This window comes from Osmia bicornis, chromosome 1, assembly GCF_907164935.1.
Source record: "Osmia bicornis bicornis chromosome 1, iOsmBic2.1, whole genome shotgun sequence".
Taxonomy (NCBI): domain Eukaryota; kingdom Metazoa; phylum Arthropoda; class Insecta; order Hymenoptera; family Megachilidae; genus Osmia; species Osmia bicornis.
The window spans coordinates 14,223,195-14,243,899 of NC_060216.1; the positions used below are offsets into that span (position 1 = coordinate 14,223,195).

Here is a 20,705-nt window from a genome sequence, read left to right on the forward strand (position 1 = left end):
TTACCTATCCACTTCTTATTTCACAAAATTTGAAATTTGAAAATACCTATACATTAGAATTTTAATAAAAATCCTTAAATTTACAATTATTTATAATATGTGATTACGTCTGGAATATAAAATAACTGTGACCTACTGTTCGCGTGGATCATAAAATCATAAAACGAATCATGAAACGAATGCTTCAGCACGAAAGTAAACAAGTTGCGAACGTAACTAATCAATTAATGCGCACGTTAATTACGCGATGAAATCATGAAATCAGACGTCCCAGGGAAAACGGTAGTTCTCGCCCCTTTCCGTAGCTATCCCGTTTCCCAGGGTGCGTCCGGGGATAATAATAGCCTAGCGCAGGGGCACTTATATATATAGGTCTACGGTTCCCCCACCACTGACATACATACATACCCGGGAAAATTTGACTGAATATTCGCTTTGTTATTCGTAATTTTCAGTTATACACTAAATTTTATAATATATAACAACTAAAAATGATATTATTTCTTTTCTAAATTATTTTTAAAAAAATTTTTCCTGTTTTCCCTATACCGCGAATATTTTCTAAAATAAATCTACGATGTATGAAATGATGCAATCAGACTTCCCAGGGAAAACGGTGGTTCTCGCCCCTCTCCGTAGCTATCCCGTTGCCCAGGGTGCGTCCGGGGATAATAATAGCCTACCGAAGGGGCGCTTATATATATAGGTCTATGGTTCCCCTACCACTGACATACATACATACGCGGGAAAATTTGAATGAATATTCACTCTGTTATTCGTAATTTTCAGTTATACACTAAATTTTATAATATATAACAACTAAAAATGATATTATTTCTTTTCGAAATTATTTTTAAAAAAGTTTTTCCTGTTTTCCTTATACCGCGAATGTTTTCTAAAATAAATCTACCATTTCAATGTAAAAATGTTCTATTATCATCGAAATAGTAAAATAATAAAATCTGATGTATTTTAACTACATAAACATGCACAATCTAGTCATAAATGACCCCCATAGAGAGAGCTAGTTAAAGCAACTATTCTTGAATCTCCCCTTCATTTACTTAGTAGAATCTCCTGCATCCAGCTCGTACAATCTGACCTACTAAGTCGGTAAATAGAAAAAGAATAGATGGTTGTACATAATTCGTTCGTAGAAGTTTGTTATTGTCCGGTGTAGGAGGTAATCAAATTGAGCCCTACCTAGACCGACTCGGTCGACCGGCGGAAGGCTATAAAAGCGAGCCTCCAACCGTCCAAGTCCAACTTCGTATCGACGGTACAACGATCGACGGTATGCACTTTATTCTAGTGCCGTTTCTCCTAGGTCAGTTACCACTCCGGTTATCATTGATATCCCCCAATGATTCACGAAGGACGGGTCAAGAGCTGTAACGAGTTTAAAACGTTGACACCATTCGACGAGTCCCTCGCCATTTCTGTTTATATCTGTAATCCAAACATTTCTTCTGCCAGCCAGTTATTGACCCAGTTTCTAAACTAGACCTTCGTTAGCGCGATCGTTTCAACGCCCTTCGATTTATTAACCATCAAGTTCGCACTTTATCTTTCCAGGAGTACGACTGCCAGCCAACGAGGACCAATGGAAAAATGGACCAGAATATACGTTCAACGCGAGCCTCGGGATGGTCACGCACATGGCGGTGGACATAGGTGAGCCAATGGCATCGAATTTGCTCGTCACTATGAAATGTCGTCCTAAGGAACCTGTACGACTCAACTGTCGCTTCGAGAACGCAAGAATCACGAAATTTCTACCGGAGAAATTCGAACCCGAAGCTTCCACTCCGCCTAGCAGCGCGACCTTCTCCGATTTTGGATTCGGCAATGCCTCGTTTGAAATTTTATTCAAAGACGATGGAATCGAGAGTTACACGTTCGAGAACGATAGCAGATTGATGGGTGATTATCTGGTGAATATGTATCGATTGATCGCCAATCACCTGAGCGCTGGGATTAAATTCAGAAAAGACGTATCATCGCGGTTGAGGAAGGTGGAGAACTCCACTTTGGGCGAATGCTCGGTCAATTATAATATCTCTCGAACGAAACTGGAGGAACAGGCTTCGAATAAAGATTATCAGCTCGTCTGGCTACCCGATCAGAAGATCGATCCTGAACAAGCGACGGAGATCAGCAAACAGACGGATCTTAATAACTGTACTCCTCATTGGGTTTATTATTTTGGTACCAGGCACACCTTTGGCTTCGTTCCTGTCGGGTCTAAGGAGAAATTGGTATGTAAAAATTGAATTTGAAAGTCGAAAAATAATATTAGAGTGGTTGCAAAAGAAATCTTTAAATTTGGATTTCTATTCGACGTATAACTAATTGGGTTACATTTCAATTTGCAGATATCCTCTATTGGCCGCATATTCATCACAAGCGCAAACTTCACTTCGGAAAGCATCAACAAAGTTGAAATATACAACATGAAGGACAAAAAGATTGGAACCGTACTGGACCACATACGAGTATCCCTGGTATCTGTTAATCCTGTCAAGGCTGAACTCACAGAAGTTGCAAATCCAATGATCGTCGGTACTACTTTGAAAAAGGATGTCGAGATACATTGAAACGATGTATCAAATATACGGTTGATTTATGGTTCTTGATTCTGAGCAATAATTAATTTGTTAGCATGTTATGTAGTAAAATTGTTGCATTTGAAAGAGCGAATCTTTTTTTCTATCTGCACCTCCAACCCTTCCCAGAATCATTATTTATTATAAGTACACTCGCGATTAAATCAGGATTCCCCAGGAAAAAATCGAGGGGTCCGAGGACCCGCTGTTCCCCCGAGGCATCCTCGAGGAGAATGACAATGTGGTAAGAGGGACCTCCTATATATAGGCCTATGGCCTCCCACCACTAGCTTATTATTCATATTTCTCAGTTATTCGCTAAATTTTATCAAATTTAATGATTAAAAATGATAAAATAATTAAAATAGCAACAGTTAAGATTATTTTCTTTACGACAATCAAACTCTTAAGATATAATTTTAACGTAAGATACTCTGAGAATTCCGGATACCTGATCGCTAAAGAGGATTCTCTCGCAACGGTAATTAATCGAAACACGCGTTCCATCTGATTACATGTTTCCCTTGCAACGAAGACTCATCGAACCATATAATTTATCGATTTGTACGCTAATACTCAGTGGCAAGAAATTCAACGCCTGTTTCGACCGACATATGTCCAATTAGCAAATTCCCGGAACTCTGAGCAACACCTAACGATTTATACCCTTTCTCTCTTAATGAAGCATACGTTGCGTTCCATCAAGATTGGTTGCCAAAAATTTATCTAACTTGGCGATATAGAGAAAGAAGATCCCATTGTGTATTATACTTACGAGTACAAGAAAGTAATATTAAAACTAATTTAATATGAATAAATCGAGTAAACCTTCCCCTATATCGCCATTCTTCTTCGAAAATCCCTCCATGTTCGACAATGTACAAGCGGAATAATATTAAAACTAATTTAATATGAATAAATCGAGTAAACCTTCCCCTATATGGCCATTCTTTTTCGAAAATCCCTCCATGCTCAACACTGTACAAGGGGAGTAGTATTAAAACTACTTATGAATAAATCTATTTCGAATAAACCTTCCCCTATATTGTCATTCTCCTTCGAAAATCCCTGCATGCTCGTCAATGCTCAAAGGGAGGGTCCTTTCGATGGCCCCGTTTCGAAACGTTACATCAATTCTCTCGACGAAGCTACCGTGTGCACACGCTTTATTTTGCAGCAGGAAAGAGAGAGCCGAGTGCTAATCGTAAGAAGAGGTCAGTAGTGCAGTTTAACCACGGTATAAGAGCGACCCCAACATCAGTTGTTACTCCACTGAAGTAGCTGAACGTTGCACGGTGTCACCATGTACGTAGTGCTGAACATAGTGCCGTTTTTCTTAGGTAAGCCACACCACAGGGTATCGTTGATCGGCCCGATTCGGTGAAACCGCGACATCTTCGATTCAAAATAAAAACGGACACTTTACTGATCGTTGCTGATCGTTCCAGAGGATCTACATGTCTAATATACACTTGGCAACAGTCTCAAAACGAGATACACACGAGATACAATTTTCTAAAATAATTTCTACAGGTACAAGGATCACGATTCGATCCTAAATCAAAGAGGAAGAACTTTAACTTTCCTTTAGAAAGGAATTTTACCAAAAAATGGTCAGTATGGACCAGATGAACGTAGGTGTCACGTAGATGTATTGATCTTTTAAAGAGAACCCAAAGAAGGGTTGAAACTTCATTAATAAAAATTCATGGTAATACCTACGATCATTTACCTATTGGCCATTTTACCCCAAATTTTCCTTTTCTCCTAACTCTCTAAAAATATGAAGTTACACATGGAAGTCTTACCAACGATACACGTGGACCTACACTTTCAACCAGCTATATGATCAACTAGTCTATGAAACAATAGAATTTGTAAAATACACACTAATTACCTACACTAATTGCATCCAAGAGCACTCAACCCTCCTCAATTCAAACTTCTTCGTTTCTCAAGGCACTCTGAGATAATTGAAACTCAATGAATTTTGAATTTTTTCACAAAAATTGAAATCTCCCATGTACTTTGTAGAAATATCAATTAGGACCATTAAATTATGAAAGCCAGGCCATTATTCCTGTCGTATCGTTTTGATACGAAACGATCCAAGTGTATACTAGGCTCAACGGAAGAACGTTTTCGAATGTGAGAAGCAACGAAATGGTCCGTCGGAGCCGCGTGATCCGGGATCGGAAACTACCGGGCCGGGTGTAATCGGGCCAATTCAATTCGTTCAATCATTCAATTCACGTGTGTGGTTAGGTTGTATCAGTCCGGGGAACGAGATGTTCACGTTCACGGGACCACGCGAAACGTCCAACGATCGTAATCGTACGCGAACACGTTTTTCAGCCGCACGTGTAGCCGTCGATTCGCCGTGGGAGTACGGGCCCGAGTACACTTTCCAGGTGAGAGTCAATTCGACGGCGATACCCGAAGAGGGTAGCTACGTTAGTATCCAGCTGAACGTGACAGCGAAATTGGTATGCCAGCCGAAAGGATTCTACGCGTTGAGTTGCCATTTTCGTGACTCGGAGGCGAACAGTTACGTCTGGCTGGACGGGACACCGGCGGTACCGGTCAACCAAGAAGCTTACGGTTTCAACCAGGATCAGTTCGAGATTAAATTTAACGAGCAAGGACTGGAAAGTCTGGTGGTGAACGAAAATATTCAACCGAGGGAACTGGATATGATTAGGGTGATCGTTGATCAACTGAACATCGGTGTACTCGTTGGAAAGGACGGAGAAACGTTCGTAGCGGTGGAAAATTTTACCATGGGAGAGTGCGCGACGGCTTTCACCGTGGATAGAAACGTAATTGGTTATCCATCGCATAAGAATCGTGGATACATGCTGGGTACCATGTTCAGTGTGAAGGATGGTGAACTGGTGCAGATTAGGAAGGTTAGGCACCTTCATATGTGCACCCACAAAGTGCCCTATTTTTTCGGAAGCGCAGAGAGCTTTAGACAAGTCAGCGACGTGGTGTCTACTGTTGTGAGTATTTTGGGGGATTGAATTGCAGCTCTGTGATGGCTGGGTGAGAATTCGAAACTTTGTGTTATAGTGTTTTATGTGTTTTATATAGAAAGGATGACTTATGGTGTTTGATGTCTGCTAGGATTGTTAAAGTATTTTGGGGCTGGACCAGGTCCCCTTAGTTGTCAAGGGTTTGAAAGTTTGCGTTTTGGAAATTTGGGAATTTTAAAATTTGAGAAGTTGAAAGTTTGAGAATTTGAAAATTTGGGAATTTGAGAACTTGAGAGTTTGATAATTTTAGAATTTGAGGATTTGACAATTTGAGTTTGAGAATTTAAAAATTTGATAATTTCGGAATTTGAGAATTTGAAAATTTGAAAATTTGAGAATTTTAGAATCTGGGAATTTGAGATTTTGAGAATTTTAGAATTTGAGTTTGAGAATTTGAAAATTTGAAAATTTGACAATTTCGAAATCTACATTATCTCCTTAATCTTTTAATTGCAGAGTTCATCGAAGAACGTCATCATGCTAACATCCACGGAGTTCTTATCAGGTACAACAAACGTTATAACCACCAACAAAGTATCCGAAGGAATGATGACAACTTTATACGAGAACATAAGCCTGATGTTAGAATCAATTCTACCAGCTAAAAGTAAACCAGTCGTGGTAAAAGATCCCGAACCAGCTAGCATATTCATTGGAAGATGGTTAATAGATAAATCGTTCGAGGATGATTCCTCGATGGAGATTTAAAAAAATGATTAGAATGATTAAATTCTCAGGAATTTATACTATGGCAACATCGGTGATATCCGACGAAATATGATCAATATAGTCGTTTTGCCATTCACCAACTGATAACGATAGATTATGTATCACTATTGTTGTAAATAGTGTGTAACTGTATTGTCATTTGATTCTGTGAAGAATAAAGATACCTTTCATTTGTATATATGTATTTTGTTTAATTTGTGCTTCACTTAGATTAATTAAAAAAAAAAAGAAATATCTATTCTTCATCTATCGAAAAATGTCCAAAATTCCCTAAACTTCCAAAATGAGAACATTGACAATCGTATATTTAATCAAATCACTAGTTTTGTAATATTTTATTTTGTTTTTTTCACCGAATACTGGGAAAGTAAAATTTCACCCCGAATTAACGTGGCTCAGATTTAAAAGCAAGTTCCACTTTAACCCCAGCCGACTGCTTTAAATGATTCGATTGGCTAGGAGGAAGCAAGGATTCAACTGAGAGACGCATCTGTGCTTCATTAACGACGAAAATTTATACCTCAATGATATACCTCATAGCTTTTAATTCGATCACTCGAAAGCCGCATTGCGTGTGCCTTTGAAGGCCATCAAATAATCAAATAATTAAATAATTTCAAATTAATTTACACGAATCTTGCGTTCGTCAAAACAAACACAAACAACTGGGAGTATAAATTGAATCGCATTTTAATAATTAATTAATAATATCATCCCATCAAATAATCAAACGAGTGTTCTTTTAAAAACGAAAATATCTCGAAACGAAAGCAAATGATTACCATGATTTTTATCAAGAACACGAGGGCGTGTCTATTGCAGCAATTCAGGAACTATGGAAAATGATACGCAGCATGCAAGAAGATACGGAAGATGTCTGAAGGAACCACGATACGCACGGAAGCGGTCGTTAATGAAATTGTTTTCAAGGAGACGGTAATGAATCAACTTATCTGTCGTATAAAGAGGAGACAGTCGGAACGTCGTCGTATCAGTCGTGTCAGCCGAAGCTATCAGACATGTTGGCAATAATTCTACCATTTTTCCTAGGCAAGTAATACCTCCAATTTTATACTCGAATTGTTTCGATTTTTTATTTCATTCTTCCAAATAAATTTCCATGACTTTGGAGGACGTTATTGACGCGTACACACGAGGGGTGAATTCAACTCCCGTAAACGACAGAATATTTCAACACCGAGCTCCGCTATCAAAAACCGTCAATATTTTTATCCACGCATTTCATAGAGGATTTCTAAAACGGCGCATACAGCGTTTCATGGTTTATTAAAATAGTAGGGGAGTAATTTCAGACGGTGATGTTTGTATAAATCTCGTACGCTGCAAGCAATTAATCAAACTCCTTCCCTATAATAGTTAATCCATTTCATCTTTCGAACCAGAAATACGCGTATCCTTTTGTGCCAGTGAAAATATTAATAAGTAAACAATAAGCTCTCTCGATCGCATGGTATTTAATCAACTTTAATTAATCGTATCCCGAAAACGAAGCCGTAGATTGAAAAGTAATAAAGGAATTTTTCATTCGTTTTGTCGTAAAAAGAATTCCAATTTCATGATATCAATTCTCCGTATAATAATTCGTCGCAGAATGGCTAATAATCGCATGTCTCTTCGATCGGGCTCTCCTGGAGCCATCGATTACCATCAACAAGCGTAAACATTGCTGGACAGGAATCAAAGGGAACGCGCATTTCCTGTGGCACGTCTGATACCAGTCCCCTTATCATTCCAGCCGCACACGTACCCGTGGACCAGCCATCCGAGAGCTCAAATTGGCAGCAATATGGTCCAGAATCCACTTACGACGTACTGGTGAACATGTCTTTGTCTAACATCGTCCATCAAAAGGATAATTTCTGTTCGATGATCGGTGCCGAGTTAAAGTGCAGGTTAAAAGGTAGCGACACCCTCGGCTGTCGTTTCGCAAACGGCAAAATCGTACGACCAGACCCGGAGGACGCGAGGTGCTCAAACGCGAAGAATTTCGTGCCAATAAACGACAGATTCGTCGACGAACAACCATTCGAAGTCAGATTTAATTCAAGAGGCATCGAGAATCTCGTCGTCTCGAGGAATATTGCCAGATGGAGGCTAGATATGATTAGAGCAATTATTGGTCAACTGAACGTCGGCTTTGAACTGGAAAAGGGACGACAACGGTTCGTTACCATGGAGAACTCTAGTATCGGCTACTGCGAGGTGGAGATCAAAATGTCAAGGACAGGATACAGTCGAGAGGACACCGCGGATGATCGTCGGAGATTTCAGATTGTCTTTGAACCAGAGAGAGCCGACATGGTGCCATTGGACAGGGCAGTAGTTCGGATAGAGAAGATCAGAAGACCCAAGAACTGTCCCAATAGGAAGATATATTTCTTTGGGAATCAACAGGATTTCAGTTATGGGTATAAGAATATCTTCATGGATATGGTGAGTTTTGAAATTATTTTCTATGATTGTCTTAAAATAGCAAAATAGAAAAGTAGTAAAATGGTAAAATAGCAAAAATTAATTAACTTCCATTCACTTTCTTAGACAACATCCACCAGCCACATACGCATCTCAGAAAATGAAATGCATTCGTACACAGAATCAACCGGCATCATGAGAACGTTAAACAAGCCAAGAACGATGCACATGCATCAGAAGATAAGCATCACCTTGAAGAGCATAGATCCTGCACGAGGTGCATTACCAGAGATCCTGGATCCTGCATCGACCAGTCTATACGCATATACTAATTTAGATAGAATCCCTGAAGAAGAATAAGTCAAACGATGCAAGAACTAATTAAATATAATCAATAAGCACAACTGTTATGAGAAAACAATAAATAGAATATGAAATATACAAAGTTTCATTTATTTTATGTTACCCTTTAATTTATAGCAATTTGCAGATATGAAAGAAAAACTAACATGATTCAGGCTTTGTACTCGATTTTTCATCAAATTCTATCTCTATTAATTAAATTTATTATTAATTACGAAAGATGAAATAAAATTGCGAAATCCGTCCGGTCAAGGATCACACCAACTAACAATAAGCTTTCCTGTTTATAACTGCGTGTTCTATAAGGTCGGCAGTTTCTAATGAGCTTTCCAGAGACTATATAACAAGCTTTGAGTTAGGAACACCTGCACTGTTTCAGTAGTCCAGTAATCAAATGGAAAAATTTCGACCCGTACAAGGTTACAGACAAACTCGTGGAAAATTATTTCCACCCCCATAGATCCGCTTTATTAATTTTAATTAATGTCAAGTATCCTCGATGCGATTCAATGCTGAGATAAATTTAATTTATCAATAAAAAGCATGTGTATTATATACAACAAAGTAAAAAAATAAAATTTATTACGTGTTTCAATATATCTTCTATACATTCACTCATCCCCTTCACTGGAAACAAGGATATTCAGTATTTTCCACTTTTATCCCCTCGAAATTCCGATTTTTTCTAAAGGCTTCTACGTTGAAAATATTTTTTTTAATAAAACAATATTTCAATCTCAAAGCAACTTGTATGGCTTTGAAATACCTCCAACAAACTCCACGCGAAAGATTGAAATATTTGTAACAATTAGTAATTTTTCTGGATTTCTACGAACTTTATCGAATATCATCAAATTTCACCTTTCGTTCCTTTATCTCTAACGAGAATGAGTTGATTAAGTTTATATTATTTAAACGTACGCGTCCATACCTTCTGTTTCGCAGAACGCAGTTTCCGCTCGATCGATGTACGTCTCGTCCTGGGACATTCCGAGGTTGTCCAGATTTTACGCGTCGATTTAGTTATGGGAAATGCTGGTGAAAAGTTCAAGGTCAGTCACGATACATATTTCAAATATCAGAGAGAAAGATTCGAACAATTATGATATTGCATGGAGTGGAAAAATATTCAAGTTTTTAATCAAGATCGCGCAAAACCGAACAAATGAATATTTCACGAAAATCGGAGGTATTTTTCGAAAAAAATTCAGGGTAAACAGAAAATAATTACGGAGGTACATACAGCTAAAATTTCACGTATAATTCTTATTCGAAAAGGGTAGTAAGAGGAATTTGAAATAGAGTATAAAATAATTAATCCTCCATCGTAGTGCGTTGCAGGGAAAATAATGATTGAAATAAAAGATATGAAATAAAGAAGTCGCAGAGAAACAGAAGATGACAAATTTGGAATATTATTATTATTATTATTATTATTATTACTACTGCTAGGTCACCGGGAATTTGGAATATCAAAAAGCTTTTAATACGCTTAAGAGAAATTATGCAAATAGTTAATTTTTATACTGAAGAACGAAGGAAAAGAAGCGGAAAAAAGTAAAAAGTATAAGATTACCTTGAGGCGACCTTGAATACCCCACTCGGTTAGCTAGCTGTTGCTTCGGTTAGGGGCCAACTGGCAGCTTCCGGTCGCGCGCATCTTCCGCCTTACAGCAGGTGCCAACCCCCTACCCCCGTTTATTCTCAAACACCAATACACCTAGGGGATGTGGCATACAGCGGAGGCACGTCCGCCATAGGTAGCAACCCCCACTTTGTAAACCCGGGGGGGTGAATTGGTACCGACTGACTGCGCCTGATCCGGTAAACGTTTATATATCGGTGCTCTATCTGGAACCAAAATCATAGATCAACCGGACACCGAAGCGATACTCCACCCGAGCATCCTCCTGCTGTATCCAGTATACATTGAGACATACGTTTGAAAAAGTGCATCATCGTGAAATAGACTGCGGAGACATCAACCCTCATCCCTTAAAATTCATCAACAGGTGGGTTTCCTTCGACGTGTGTATCGATAGCGTTCTTCGAAGAGGTTATTCTATTTCATTTTCAACACCCAGATATCGACGAGGGTGATTTGCCTGCGACTGAAATACGAAGAGAGACTTGAACGAACGATTTCAACCCTCATTCGCTGAATTTCAACAGGTGGGTTTGTATGAATGTATTAATAATATTCTTTGAAAAGGAGATTTTGAACGATAATCAGTGCGGCTTGATTATTGGTGATTTATGTGATTATAGAATTAACGGTTCATTTCTGAGCATTTTCAAATTAATTAATTACGCACCGAGTTTAACACGTTGAGCATTTCGATATTAATTAATTATCTGTCGGGTTTAACGCGTTGAGCATTTCGAAATTAAATTGAGACACTAGTTTAGTCTTCGTAATAATTTAAAATATAACTAATTGGATGAAAATAAATTATGCGAGGTAACGAGTGGAAAACTCTACGTATAATCTGGCACAGTAGAAATAACTGTATAGTCAGCAACGCTACAACATTAATTATCACAGTCGTGAAGAAATAATTTTCTTTGATTTAATACCTCTGTTTATTAATACAATTTTAATATTACCTGGAATTAAGTGGATTTCATCATTCTTTAATTGGCAGACTAATTTAAATTTATACTACTAGCTGCAAGTGATTTCTATGATATCATTGATCTTTCTATCTAACGTGTCAAAATTTACACGAAATTTCGTAAATAACGATCACTTTTGTAAAGTATCTAATAATTAACAATAATATTTCATCTTTTTAGCCTGCGCATTCGATTAAACTATCCCCTATTCGAGCACAATATTGTGCAACGTTTCGAAAACTCAAAAATCTACTAAAACGTACTAAAATGGATCGAAATGAAGATAAAACAATGCAACCTTCAACTTCGGTCAAAAGTGACGAATATCACGTGGAACAGACGTACTGTCCCTCGTGTTTAAAAAACGACAAAGATATTCTAAGACTAATTGTCATGAGAGAATTATCAGTATCACTGATTCAAATAAGTATAAAAAACGAGAAAGCTTCGATTGGATCGATAATAAATAACAGTTATCACGCAATGTCCAACAATAAGACCGGTTATGAAGCGTTCGATCAATCGAACGAGTCAGAATTATGACTAACCCCAGAATTGCAAAGGGAATTTTTCACAAGATTTATGAAAACTTTTGCAAACGATTTGAAAATTGGCATTATTTCTTTGAAACAGAGCATTGCTAATATTCTAAGTTCTCCGAACGAACTACTCCTGGATTTTGATTTACAAATGTTATCACAATTTTGTAAGAAAACCTTTTATCAAATTCACGATAGCATTGGTTATTTATTTTGGTATCCGAAAGTAGGCATCAAAAACAGAGTTGAAACACATAATTCCAACTGGTTCGACTTTATCGATTCCCTACCCATTGTACCTCATTATTTAGCAACAAATAATGGAACATTCGTTACAATGAAAGATTATTTGAGCTGCGCTCATGTAATTAATAATAACAGCAATATAATTACCTGGTATTTATTCGATTACACCAGACCGTCTTTACAATCTTACCTGACGTTTTATAAATTCTACAAAAAGATGAAGAAAACTATGACTGACAATATTATTGTATTAGAGAACGGTGAATATGATTATCCAAATCATACGATTCATATTTTTCGATGTTCGCCTGATGGCAAACATAATACCAGAAAGAACTGTCAGTTCGAACATAAAACAGTGATCGAATTAACGAAAAATCCGTTTATTAAATTATACTTACCTGTCATCATTGGATCTTTCGATGAAGAATCCTCGAAACGTATGTTTCATTTAGTATACCGCAAAAACATTAAACCAAAGGATCTATTCGAACTATTAGTTGAATTGATTAATATTTTGAAGGAACTGCAGATCGAGAGTATTCCGATTCATATATGCAATTCGTTCAATTTTCGGCGGATTTTGAGGATGCTTCGATACCTGCTTGCCGATGATAACATCAAAGTGTATGTTAATTACAAAGATAATCATTCATTTTTTGGCAGAAAATGGGCTTTCTGGAAATAGATGTATAGATGTAATATTTTTGCTGAAATATTGTAAATGTGTATCGTAAATTTGTATTGTAAATTTGTACGAACAATCGATAAAAAGGGGTACAAGACGCTCACATTTTTAGATGTTCGAATCGATGTTAAATTAAAAATTTATTCAATTATGCTGAAAAAGAGTATTTATCTGGAAGGTATTTTTCGAATTTTAAATGTTTAAAGATAAATAAAAATATTTTTGTCGTCCATTATAAATGTTTAAAGATAAATAAAAATATTTTTGTCGTCTACTATAAATGTTCTTTGTAGTAGAATAGAAAACAAAAATTTTATGTCGAAAATTAAATAAGACTCTATAAGTCATTTATAAATCATGATGTAATTTATATTTTCCGATAAATCGGTGAATGAAACTGAATGAAGTTCTAAATACGACCGATCGCTGTTCAAGATGGAATTTTGAGGCGTAAGAGGGTGGAGGGAGGGGACATTAAATATAAAATGGTATCTTCGACTTCCTATTAGCTTCCGAGATATTAATTAAAATCTTTCGTACAATACATAGAATTTTTCCTATACAGACGTAACTAACACAACCGTCTTCGTTGTAGTAAGCTGACATTGTCAAGTGTCGAACAGCCGTTTACACAGAGGAGATTCCATCCTGACTATTCAAAACTTTGGAAACACGACGACGGCCTTCCGGCGGCCTACGTATAAATCAAATGTGTTTAATTTCTAGAGAATTAGTAATAAAATATAAAACATAACGTAATGTAACTAAAAAAATTAAATTTGACATGGTATACCTTATAGAAACGCAAAACGATATTGCTATGGTGTGAAGGGTTGTTCGACACTTGACGATGACGGTTCTTACAGCGAAGACGGTAGTGTTAGTTTCATCTGTACAGGAAAAATTCTATGTATTGTACGAAAGTTTTTAATTAATATCTCGGAAACTAATAGGAAGCCGAAGATACCACTTTATATTTGGGGTCCCCTCCTACCCTTCCCATCAAAATTTCGGAACTACAGCCAAGCAACAGAGTACCTAAATAAGTGCCAGAAGTTTCTCTGTGAACGAGTAATAATCTGTGATGGTAATTATCGAATGTAATTAAGCTAAGAAAATATGGAACTGAACGATACTAGATTTATTAAAAAAGAAAGGAAGTGCAGCTATACCAGTATGAATGGACCCAAGCCCTTTTCGAGAAAACTACTTAGGTCCATTTATACTACATTGTGGCGGTACTTCCTTTGAATCTATAGCGAGAAATTTATTGGAAACTATATTTATTATTATATTAATGTTTAATAAATATTTAATGTTAATAATTAGTGGGTAGTATGAATTTCATCTTAAACTTAAAAATATGTATTGATTCTAAATGTTGTAAATGATGTTGTGTATTCAATAAATGTAGTCGGTGTGTAAATTGTTTCTTTCATAATTTCATTACCCGTAATCATTGTTTAATTGTTTCATGAGTTGCCTTTTTAAAATCAAAATCAAAGAGAAATCAACGAATGTCAGAGTCAAAGGGTTGCCAAATCGGCGACAACGTTAAACGTGGCCGGTTCGTGCCTTGAGTTGCATTCGACTGCCAAATGCACCCGGCTGCACTTTGAAGTCGGTGCACGCATAACTTGCGCGCCCACTAGAAATTAAGCAGCTTATAATGTTCGCTTCTGAGGGACCTAACGTTTGTGCGAAACCATTCGAAGGACCATTATTGAATCGAGCCTTTCGATCGCTTTGAAACATTGGAAACCATTTTCATCGTAAACAAAATCGATTTCCAGTGAAGACACCATCCGGAAACCAGGAATCCTGGGACACTCGAGGAACTTCGCAGAATATTATAATCCATGCAAAATAAGGGTGACCTCTTACATTAGACGAGTAACGAGTTTAATAGAATAACACTTCGACAACACGAACCACTCGTACGGTACAGATTATGGTAGTTGAATTGTCCAAGTGGAAACTAACTTTCGCACTGGGTCATTGTTAATCAAATAATTTGTTTTTTGTTTTTTTTTAAATACGAAGGTCCCTCGCTCGAGCTCTTTTGAACCGGGCATCACGTAAGTATGGAATATTTTTTAATTCAAGCTAAATTCGAATATTGTAAATTTCTAATGTTTTCAATTTTTATAAATTTGAGAGTTTATATATATCACATTTCTGGTGTGTTATTTAATGGACAACGCACCTTGTGCGTCATGTATTGTATATATCAGGACGCACCATATGTGTCATATGTTATTTATTGGCCAAATGGGTTAAATAATTATTGAAGTTAAAAATAATCATTTTCATCGATAAAGTGAATCTCAATTATACAATTTACCTCCATTGATAAGCCTGTTATCACAGATGTGATGAATATAGCGACAATCGGTAGTGTAGGAAACCTTGCATCCTTTCCCTAATTATTTTTTACATAAAATCATTCAAGATATTTAAATAATTTTCTCAAAAGCAACGATTAAATGAATGTATCAATAATAAAAATCATTATCAATGAAGATAAATAAATTTTTACAAATGTGTACTCTGTTTTTCTAGAATTTTAATGAATAGAAGTCTTAATTAGGGGATGAAATTGTTAAAAAATGTGCAAGGTGCATTGAATCGTCCTCTATTTTTCAAAGAACCTCAGTGACCTACGATCTCGAATAATAATTACAAGTTGGACGATGGTGGGACAGCTTAATTAAATTACACGACGAGGTCGTCAGAGTCCATCGGTGATATAAAAGGATCTCCGAGCTGAAGAAGAGTGTTAAACCAGTTGAGAACAGTGGCTACGACATGCTCGCCTCATTAATTCCGTTCTTCTTAGGTCGGTAAGCCAATTTTCCATTTAACCGCCTTTATCGTCAATCCGTCTAAATCGGGCCAGCAACTGCTTATAACATATAACTAATTATCAATTGTACGAACATTGTAACTTCCCTTGCATTCTGCTTCAATCAAAATGTTCAAAACAACTTAAGATGAGTATCGAATATTATGCCATTTGTGCTATTTTATTTTCCTCTGAGTGAAAATTGGGTGAAATTTTTATCTAGGTGAAAATTGTTATCTAAGTGAAAATTCTTGGGTGGAAAATTTTGTCTAGGTGAAAATTGTGAGCGTGAAAATTCCTGAGTGAAATCTTTTCCTTGGTGAAAACTATTTTGAATAATTTGACGATAAGTCGGTCATCTGGAAAACTGTCCTTGAGAATTAAAGTGAAACATTAATTGAGAAAATTTTCTTTACAGTCGCTCGTGTGGCAGTCGACGAAACTGCATGGAAATATGGTCCAGAATACATATTCAATATAGAAATGAATATCATGGAACTGACCAACCCCATGCACTCTGATGCGGTACAAAGATCTAATTACACCGTGATGAATATGTTCTGCAGACCAAAGTCATTCGACAAATTGAATTGTCGCCTGGCAAACGCTAAACGACTCAGCATGGACGTAACAAATAATAATCAACTGGATATACCTGAAGAGGAAATGAAACACCTGTATAGCGAAGAACCATTCGAAATAAAATTCAATGAATACGGTATCGATTACTTATTGGTGAACGATCAGATTCCAGTAGGAAATTTGAATGATATCAAATTAATTGCTGAACGTTTAAGCATCGGTGTTGATTTGAATGGAATACCAGATGGAGTGTTTGAAATTTTTGAAAATTCCACGGTTGGACAGTGCAGTGTCACTGTTGGAGTTCATCATTATCCTTCGACGAAGATGATGCACAAGATAAAGAATCCTAGATACGAACTTGAGTCTCTACCACAGTTGAACAAAGTTCCAAGTGAAGCTATAATCATTCAGAAGATAACGAATTTGAATAATTGCAGTTCTTATGCTTCGTTTTACTTTGGATCTTATGGGAACAATGTAGTTGAGTCTGATCTTCAGTCACATTTGGTGAGAGACTTTTGTGAAATTTTGAAAATTATCTTCTAGGTGAAAATTTGTATCTACGTTAAAATTCTTGGGTGAAAATTTTTCCTAAGTGAAAATTTTGTGCAGGAAAAAATTCTTGGATGAAAATTTTTGACTAGGTGAAAATTCTTGGATGAAAATTTTTGACTAGGTGAAAATTCTTGGATGAAAATTTTTGTCTAGATGAAAATTCTTGGGTGAAAATTTTTGTCTAGGTGAAAATTCTTGGATGAAAATTTTTGGCTGGGTGAAAATTCTTGGATACAAATTTTTGTCTAGGTGAAAATTCTTATCTAGATGAAATCTGTTCATTTTACTAAACGATTCTTTTTATTTCTTTCACAGGCAAACTCGATCAGCCGTATCTACGTGAGCGATTACCAATTTGATTCATCCTTAACCAGAAACGGCACCATAGGATCTGAGAAAACGAATAATCTAGTGGTTATATCACAACACGTAGGTCTAACTCTAGGCGACATTAGAGCTGGTAAAAGAGAATTGCCTGAACTTTTTGATGCTTCAAAGACGACTATTATGGCTAATGCTGATGTTGACAAATTCTATCCAATGAAATAAATCTCTCGAAAGAAAGAATTTATGATGCTACAGATGGATTGAAAAATAGATGAATATAGATGAAACTATAAACTATTCACAGTAGAATAAACTGAACTGTTATAAATTTCGATCGCGATTATTATCCTCATAACTGTAAAAGGTAGAAGATAATTTCTTAGATAAATTTCTTTTTATTTAAATTACGGATACATTAAATTATATCTACGGTGACCTACACAGGCACAGAATTATTCTGTGTATCTGAACGTACGCATTTTTTTCTTTTTCTTCTTTTTTTTATTTTAGTGATCATTGTATAAGTTCAAATTGATTGACGAATCGATTTAAAAAAAAAAATAATAATAAACAAGAATCATACTCTTAGCAATAGTAATCTTCCTCACGTGCTTATCCTATTTTTCTTTCTCATGTTGCTCTCTGCTTTACAAAACAAAGCATACTCTATTCTCGTGACTAAATCTTAAATCTAAGTGCGCAAAATTGCAAACGGCCCTTTGAAAGATTTTTCTTTTTTCTTTTAAATCGACGCTTTCGAGTACCATTTTACCATTCGAATTCGATTCTGGACACGAGGAATGTGATTTTCTTTATTTTGACATGGAAATGCAACTTAGAATACGTTTATCCTTCCATGGAATGATTAATGATATTAATTGGTTCTTCAGAAATGCTCGATGAAAACGTGTCCATTTTTTTTCCTCTAGGAATGCTCCAAGTATCGATAGATTGCACTTTAAATATTCATTTTTAAATCAATATTTTGATCTTCATTTCAATGAGACTTTAACACTTTGAGGACTATGAGTAGCATGATTTATGACTTTTACCATTTTATGGACATTTTTATATTTACTTAGGGCTGTTGATGTAAGTAGTATAAATAATGATAACGCGAAGAATTGAATCCATAGGCCGTCAAAGTGTTAACAGATAATTTAAGACGATGGTAAAAATGGCCAAATTTATGATCCTACATTTAACAGTGTAATCATACATAATTCTATGATTCTTGAGAAATAATAACAATGCAAAGAGACTTATAAAAAAATATTTAATAAAACTCTCATATTATGTTTGAAGAAATGAAAATTCTTAACTATTTCTCAAGCTTCAAAGAATTATAAATTTTGAAAGGTCCATAAACTTTTCTATTTTCTATCATTCTACTCTGCCTCCTCCAATAGTTTCACGTTCGAATCTTTCACAACAAAGGAGTCAATGACTTTCAACGTAAACTCGTGATATCAGAAATTCACCTCAAATGACTTACACTTCCGGTAACACGCTAAGACCCATAAAAAAAAAACGCGCACGATCAAGAGGAACCAGCGTTATCTCGTACGCAATATTCGCATTAATCATCGTTTTGCGACACGTTTGTTTGCCGTCATTAAATAGGTAAGTACGGTCCGTTTCGAGTCGATCGTTAAATATCGCATAAACCTGCGATCAATGATTTATAATGGCACGATTACAATGATCCTTGTGCGTTTGTTTCGTATCGACGGTACATGGAATTATTAATCCTCTTTTTTTCTTTTTTTTCTTTTTTTCAATTGTTTCACGTTCGATTAAAAATGATCACGAAAGATTGGTAGAAAAATTGATCGTAAAATCTGATTATTTAAACCCTTCCACCCAACACTGGATTATTAAAATTGTATAAAATTCAATCATCAATTCTTATCTTTGATAACTGATTGCTTTTTTAATTAGAAAAATTAAGATCCAAAACAATTCCTATTTTGATGAAATTTTTATTTATAAAAAAGTCGAGTTGAAGGGGATAAAATGTACTCAAATATGGATTTAAAATGACGGGAATGATTGTGAAATTTTAACAAATGTTTAACCTGTTGACTGAGAATTTTTTGGATTTTTCATTCATTTTTTTTTTTTTAATTAGAAATGAAAGCGTTAAATATCTCAGTTAACGGGTTAAAACGAACGTCCAAACAGCTTTAGCAAAGCAATCCCTCGATTATATGCTTTGAAAATTCCTATAAGTAGATTTCTCCTGATGAAATTGATTAATTGATCGATTGATTGACAAAGACATCGTCATTGTAAAATTATGACAACTCCACCCTTACGGTATGTATCAAATACGTGTACATATATCAAATTGTATATATGATTCAAGAATGTTAATCTAATACATATTGTATACATATATAATCGACAATCTGAAAGCCACAATTTCGTTCTCTTGTATTAATTACTATACCCAGTGTATAATTGATTCGATTTCCTTTTTCAGTATCCAGATACTTTAAACGAGCCATGATTTTTCATTTCGCTATGGCTTTTCTCGATTGACACCGATTATTAAAAAATTGATTTATACAAAATCTAAGGTCACGGGTAATGCAGAGTGTGACGAGGATATGATCGTAGAAAATTTTTTTTTTTTTCTTTTTGGAAGGAAAATATCACACGATACAAACAACGATCGACAAGAAGAGCAAAATTGCAACAGACACGCTCTGTCTGATCGTTACAATCAATTTCCACTTCCTTTTCCCGTGACTCTCGCTCGAAGCTCGCTAGCATCGTCTACGCGGGGTTCTCCACTAATTTTCACTTTTCTTTGGAATAACAGTATTACCAATCTAAGAGGGATCTCTTGGAAAAGCAGAAATTTAGTAGCAGGAATTTTCCATCTATAGAAATAGGAAATTTGCTAATTGGATGGGTGCAATTTTTTATTTAGAAAGGGTGGGATATTTTAGTTAGGAAAGCTGAGATTTTGCTATTTTAGTAATTAGAGGTTGTTACTTAGGGTTGCTTACATTTTGCTAATTAGAAAGCTGCAATTTCTCCAATTGGAAAAGTAGAAATTTAAGACTTGTAAAAGCTGCAATTTTTCTGCCTAAGAAGCTGAAATTTTGCAAATTAAAAAAATGAAAATTC

At 35.9% G+C, this 20,705-nt stretch overlaps 5 protein-coding genes across 8 annotated transcripts in view; 4 read left to right on the forward strand and 1 right to left on the reverse strand.

Annotated features, from left to right (window-relative positions):
- Positions 1-10,821, reverse strand: part of LOC114883230 (ataxin-7-like protein 1) — a 28,100-nt gene extending 17,279 nt beyond the window's left edge. For both annotated transcript variants that reach the window (XM_046286316.1, XM_046286315.1), the window contains exons 1-2: positions 10,743-10,821; positions 10,098-10,201 (exon numbers count right to left, since the gene is read on the reverse strand). In XM_046286316.1, coding sequence (XP_046142272.1) covers positions 10,098-10,155 — 58 coding nt within the window. In that variant the 5' untranslated portion in view covers positions 10,156-10,201; positions 10,743-10,821. The remainder of the gene's footprint in view (positions 1-10,097; positions 10,202-10,742) is intronic.
- On the forward strand, positions 3,844-6,546 carry LOC114883207. Of its 2 annotated transcripts, XM_029200774.2 has the most exons (3): positions 3,844-3,946; positions 4,962-5,608; positions 6,098-6,546. In XM_029200774.2, exons 1-3 carry the CDS (start codon positions 3,910-3,912, stop codon positions 6,347-6,349), a joined length of 936 nt encoding a protein of 311 aa, XP_029056607.2. In that variant the 5' UTR covers positions 3,844-3,909; the 3' UTR covers positions 6,350-6,546. The 2 variants fall into 2 exon arrangements, with proteins under 2 accessions (XP_029056607.2, XP_029056606.2); XM_029200773.2 differs by lacking the exon at positions 3,844-3,946 and having other exon boundaries at positions 3,970-5,608.
- LOC114883204 (vitellogenin-like) lies at positions 7,324-9,242 on the forward strand. The gene is made up of 3 exons (XM_029200768.2): positions 7,324-7,420; positions 8,127-8,824; positions 8,930-9,242. Exons 1-3 carry the CDS (start codon positions 7,390-7,392, stop codon positions 9,161-9,163), a joined length of 963 nt encoding a protein of 320 aa, XP_029056601.1. The 5' UTR covers positions 7,324-7,389; the 3' UTR covers positions 9,164-9,242.
- A 227-nt stretch (positions 10,822-11,048) lies between the features above and the next one.
- LOC114883216 lies at positions 11,049-15,130 on the forward strand. Of its 2 annotated transcripts, XR_003790521.2 has the most exons (3): positions 11,049-11,178; positions 11,251-11,338; positions 11,963-12,357. XR_003790521.2 is itself a non-coding variant. In XM_029200791.2 (2 exons), the coding sequence occupies exon 2, from the start codon at positions 12,365-12,367 to the stop codon at positions 13,253-13,255; it is 891 nt and encodes a 296-aa protein (XP_029056624.1). In that variant the 5' UTR covers positions 11,049-11,338; positions 11,963-12,364; the 3' UTR covers positions 13,256-15,130. The 2 variants fall into 2 exon arrangements, 1 of the variants encoding a protein (XP_029056624.1); XM_029200791.2 differs by having other exon boundaries at positions 11,049-11,338; positions 11,963-15,130.
- An 861-nt stretch (positions 15,131-15,991) lies between these two features.
- Positions 15,992-18,155, forward strand: LOC114883232. The gene is made up of 3 exons (XM_029200827.1): positions 15,992-16,094; positions 16,519-17,192; positions 17,556-18,155. Exons 1-3 carry the CDS (start codon positions 16,064-16,066, stop codon positions 17,787-17,789), a joined length of 939 nt encoding a protein of 312 aa, XP_029056660.1. The 5' UTR covers positions 15,992-16,063; the 3' UTR covers positions 17,790-18,155.
- Positions 18,156-20,705: the final 2,550 nt, after the last annotated feature.

Coding starts and splice junctions, on each gene's coding strand:
- LOC114883207 (XM_029200773.2), top strand. CDS start 4,895: ATGTTCACGTTCACGGGACCACGCGAAACGTCCAACGATCGTAATCGT. Junction 5,609..6,097: donor GCGACGTGGTGTCTACTGTT/GTGAGTATTTTG, acceptor TTTTAATTGCAG/AGTTCATCGAAGAACGTCAT.
- LOC114883204 (XM_029200768.2), top strand. CDS start 7,390: ATGTTGGCAATAATTCTACCATTTTTCCTAG. Junction 7,421..8,126: donor AATTCTACCATTTTTCCTAG/GCAAGTAATACC, acceptor TTATCATTCCAG/CCGCACACGTACCCGTGGAC. Junction 8,825..8,929: donor AGAATATCTTCATGGATATG/GTGAGTTTTGAA, acceptor TCACTTTCTTAG/ACAACATCCACCAGCCACAT.
- LOC114883216 (XM_029200791.2), top strand. CDS start 12,365: ATGAAAACTTTTGCAAACGATTTGAAAATTGGCATTATTTCTTTGAAA.
- LOC114883232 (XM_029200827.1), top strand. CDS start 16,064: ATGCTCGCCTCATTAATTCCGTTCTTCTTAG. Junction 16,095..16,518: donor ATTAATTCCGTTCTTCTTAG/GTCGGTAAGCCA, acceptor TTTTCTTTACAG/TCGCTCGTGTGGCAGTCGAC. Junction 17,193..17,555: donor CTGATCTTCAGTCACATTTG/GTGAGAGACTTT, acceptor TTTCTTTCACAG/GCAAACTCGATCAGCCGTAT.